Source organism: Akebia trifoliata, chromosome 12 (assembly GCF_017979445.1).
Source record: "Akebia trifoliata isolate Shusen 1 chromosome 12, ASM1797944v1, whole genome shotgun sequence".
Lineage (NCBI taxonomy): Eukaryota > Viridiplantae > Streptophyta > Magnoliopsida > Ranunculales > Lardizabalaceae > Akebia > Akebia trifoliata.
In genome coordinates, this window is record NC_141386.1 from 28,284,386 (window position 1) to 28,288,970 (window position 4,585).

The window sequence follows — 4,585 nt, forward strand, 5'->3', positions numbered from 1 at the left end:
GGATGTGACATGGTTTTTAAATTCGGTATTTCGTCTCGTCCCGTTTAGCTCTGATACCGAGTTGTCTCGGACAAGTTTTCCAATACGTTTGAGTCGTCTCGTGAGATAAATCAATAAATTGAATTGTGACTCATAAATCTCGGTCAAAAAATGATTTTGTGAGTTGGTCTAGTTCAACTCTGATACCGAGTTAACTCGGGTGATACGTCTTGGTCTCGGACGAGTTTAAAAATCATGGCATGTGATGAGTGCTTTAACTTGAGTTGGATTTCGTGTTTCAACAGTTGGGATTGCGTGTTTATGAGTCATTTTACATGAGATCCCACCCCAACATAAAATTTACTAAATCATACCATTACTTCATTTTCCGGAAACTAATTTATTTTTTCGGGAAGTTTTCTACTATATTTCATCAAAAAAAGACTAATTATTCAGAAAACCTTTACTGTTAATTATGTAAACACGCGCACATTTACAAAAGTAATCTTTATTGTTGGTTAAGATCAGTGACTTTTTTGCTCACAGCCCAACAGCATGTTAGACTTGTGGCACAAATGACATCAGTACAAAAATTCATAAAATAAACATGTAATAAAAATAAAGGAGTGACCCTAAGACCCCATAAACCTATTTCCAAATGCATTAAAGTAATTTGCTCAACTTCAATAATCCTCAATCATTCCAATCCACCGATCTGCCCTTAATCATTGTATCTATAAAAATAAAGGTTAAACTAAAAGCTTAATAGGAAAAATTCCCTAGCACTATTCTAATGTAATAATTGAAAGCATGATAGACAAACATAGAAAAATAAAACATAACATGCATATATTATTTTTACTAAACATGATTACCCAATTTTCTTCAAACATAATCACATAATTTTGGTCTCCAACAATTCTGTCCCAAGCAAGGGACCTACCTCGGGGGCTTTAGGGTCTTACACTCAAGGACCCATGGTTGTACTTGCTCACTTAAGGTTCTCATGCCAAATAATCAGTCCTTTCTAATAATCAATATATCAAGTACAATCACAATGTGTTCATTCTCAATCAATCATTAATCTAACCATAGAATTCAATATCTTTTTACTCATATTTTAATATCTTTATATCTATTTTCCTATAAATGCTAACATACAATCCTCTTATTATTTTAAAATAATGCTTAGTGGATCATTGATTTGCTCAGACAAATCTTCAGGTTGCAGTCCTTATTTGGGCTCTCATCTGTAGAACTTTAGATTTAGTGGCATATAATAATGAAAAATGGGAAGAGAAAAGATAGAAAGAGGTACTTGGCCTTGGAGGAAAAAAAATGATTCTTTAGGGGAGTTCTTTGAGGAAGATGACAATAATAGAGAATTTTTCAACAAGGTCTTGACAATGACTCCATTGTTTGTTTCAAATAATCTCTTTGATTAATGGCACATGACAGATAATCTTCCATAACCCCATAAATAAATTGATAATTGATTCTCTTTTTCAAATCCAACAATTCTCATAAATTAGCTCATGAGCCTTTTTGTAACTCCCTAGACCAAAGTCACAAGCCCAAACACGTCTCTAGAATTTATATTCACTTGGATCTTTGTCATATAACTTCCCTAGAGATCCACCAACTCTTGTCTTCTTTCTCTCAACGAATAGAAATGAGGTACAAGGACAATCTTTTCAACTTACCTTGTGAAATTTAAATGAAAAAAAAGAATATTTTCTCTGTAGTTTGCCACCATTCGTGCCAAGACTTGAATTGGAAGAATCACATCCACGCTCTCTTAAAAATCTTCAGAAAAGGCTTTAATGAGCCCTAATTGCTAGTCTATTATTTTATCGAGAGAATAGGGGTTTGAAACTCATTTTTAAGTTGTTAAAATATGACATGTCCTTGACAGTAGTCTTCCATGCGAGACTAATATGAAATGGCATAAAAACCCCTATCTTCAACAATCACTTAAAAAAAGGAACCTTTTATTTCTCTCTTTTTTTTTCTTCTTCTAATAGTTCTACTGAAAAACTAATAATATGATAAAAATGCTCTCTCTTTAATTCTCAAGCTTGGGACAGTTAAGTTTGATCTCACTTACAAATTAACAAACAAATTAGCCTAATGATATCATCTTCAACTTACCCAACTCCTTCTCTTTGAGATAACTCATATCTCAATATTTTCATTTTATTTTCTTGAGCACTTGGGAGCCTCAAATAAACACACAATCTTCTATAATAAAAAAAAAAAAAAAAAAGAGTTACTGAATACCTTGCCTGCTTAGAGAAAGTATGTTACAAACAGGCTGAACTTCGATCCTTGGAATCCGCTAGGCATTACCAAGAACATTCGATACTGGCCTTCCTCGTCCAAGGACCTTCCTGTTTATTGCTTTCCAGACTACGCCAATGCCCCTGACCATCGCCTTGACCGCATTCCAGAATAGTACTGCAAAGCGTACGAGCAACACCACAATGTGTTTAGCTAGAGCCACTAAGAGAAGTAAAAAAATAGCTGCAAACCAGGTAAGCCAGGCAATGGAAATGTGAAGGTTGCCGCCGATGATAATCACGAAGAATCTTGGCATGCTCGTCGCAGTTAATATCCCATAAGAGATCAAGATTGCAAGTAATGCCACTACGAGGAACCTTCCCATATGTAGCATCGACAAGAAGGAAATAGAAAATAAAAAGGCGACAATCATGGCTAATGTCAATAAAGTCATGAGATAGAAGACACTTGAGGGTGCATCATGGCCTAAAATCACATCTTTGATGTGGTAAGCAGGATGGCCTGAGATGCTAGTAGTACTAGTCGAATTCCATTTCGAGTACTCGAGAGTAAAGATTGCTGCAGAGGTGCTTGCAACTTGAATAACAAATTGCATTAGTATCTCGACAACCAGAAAGACAAAAGGCCACATTTCCAAGGGTATCTGGAAAATAAACCTCTGTAATGCTTCATTGAAGTTCCATCCTGGTTGTGGTTGTGGTTGTGGTTGTGCCTGTGGTTGTGCCTGTGGCTGTGCAATTGCTGTTTGACGTCGGCTAGTAACTCCGGCACGCTGAAGGATTTCCATAATATCACCATCACGCCGTTCATCGTATTGGCTTTGGAATAAGAGGTCCAAAGCAGTGAGTCCATGAGAGTTGGTGGCGTTTAAATTCTCCACCATAGGAAGCAAGGCACAGAGGGCCTGCAAAATATTTTTCATTAAAACTTACTCACAACAATAATTACAATATAAATCATCCAACATGATTCTCAACATTTCTTGGGGGAACAAAAACCAAGTAAATATCTAACTAAATAAATAAATAAATATTATCAAAATTAAGAAAAAAAAAAAGGGATCGTGAGACTTAGAAAGAGAGTTGCAGACCACAAAACAACATTAAAATTTAGAGAGAGAAAACTAAGAAGTTACCAGGCGGTGTTTCATGGATGCTGCGAGGTGGAGAAGCGTGTTACCATATGGATCGGTCTGATTTAAAAGGTGATTTAGGGTCGTCGGCCTCAATTCTCCCAACAACCATTTCAATGCATCCCAGTGGTTATGCTGCAGAGTAATATAAAGAACTGTTCTACCCGAAGCTGTTACGTCTTGAATAGCTTCGGGACAAACCGAGAGAATTACTCTGAAGTTATCGATTCGTCCTTTAATGGCTGCCCAGTGTAGAGGAGTTAGGTTCTCCCTTTCTTTCAGCCGGCATAGGCCAGGCTTGTGCTGCAACAGTTTGTTGAGAATCTCCCCATCACCAAATCCTGCTACATGGTGAATAAGACTAATCACATACTTTTCCTTTACCCAACCAAGTTTATCTGATTTCTCTTCAATAATTGCTTCTGTAACTTCTTCAACCAAATCTGGGTTAGATTCGATTAAGGAAAAAGCAGTAGCTTTGTCATTTGCACAAATGGCGATCACGAACTCGTTAAATTGATCCATCTTTTGCTGCCTTTTGTTATCTTTGCTAAATTTAGATTCAGAGAGAGACTGTTTTCATCTTAACATTATCAAACAACCGAGTTTTCTATCAATTTTGCTACATATACTAACATAGCAAATTTCATTTCATCCACAGGACCCCACCTAGTTGAAATCTTAGAACTCGGTGAGGAATCTTAAGAGAATGAATTTGGTGCAATTTTGCGTGTGGGGATGGGTTGGGTCGTCTTGCGTGCGTGTCGAGTTGAGTTAAGGGTATTACGAAAATTTACCCAAATCAAACCTGACCCACAAAAACTTAAACCTAAACCCAACCCATTTTTAAGGGATGTGATAATATGATGCCCTTCTCTAACACAAAGCTGTACATCATTTGCCTCAGGATCTTGATGAGAGTGTAGGGGCTGTGTGTCAAAAGGAAGACGTTAGAAAATTATTATACCATTTATAAATAGATATACTTGACTCAACCCATATATATTTTGTTTAATAAAATTTTAATCAATCATAAATCAATATTTACCGACATAGATTAAATATCACAAAACACAAATTCAGTTTTATCATCAAAAATGGATTATTTTATTTTATTTTATTTTTTTAAATAATTGTTTATATATTTAGTAGTACACGTCAATGATAGAATAA

The 4,585-nt window shown here is 35.8% G+C and overlaps 1 protein-coding gene across 1 annotated transcript; it reads right to left on the reverse strand.

Annotated features, from left to right (window-relative positions):
- Positions 1 to 1,982: 1,982 nt before the first annotated feature.
- LOC147389292 (uncharacterized) lies at positions 1,983 to 3,982 on the reverse strand. Its single transcript, XM_086417519.1, has 2 exons — positions 3,416 to 3,982; positions 1,983 to 3,184 (listed from the first exon to the last, which is right to left on the reverse strand). Exons 1-2 carry the CDS (start codon positions 3,935 to 3,937, stop codon positions 2,318 to 2,320), a joined length of 1,389 nt encoding a protein of 462 aa, XP_086273645.1. The 5' UTR covers positions 3,938 to 3,982; the 3' UTR covers positions 1,983 to 2,317.
- Between the last annotated feature and the right edge of the window lie 603 nt (positions 3,983 to 4,585).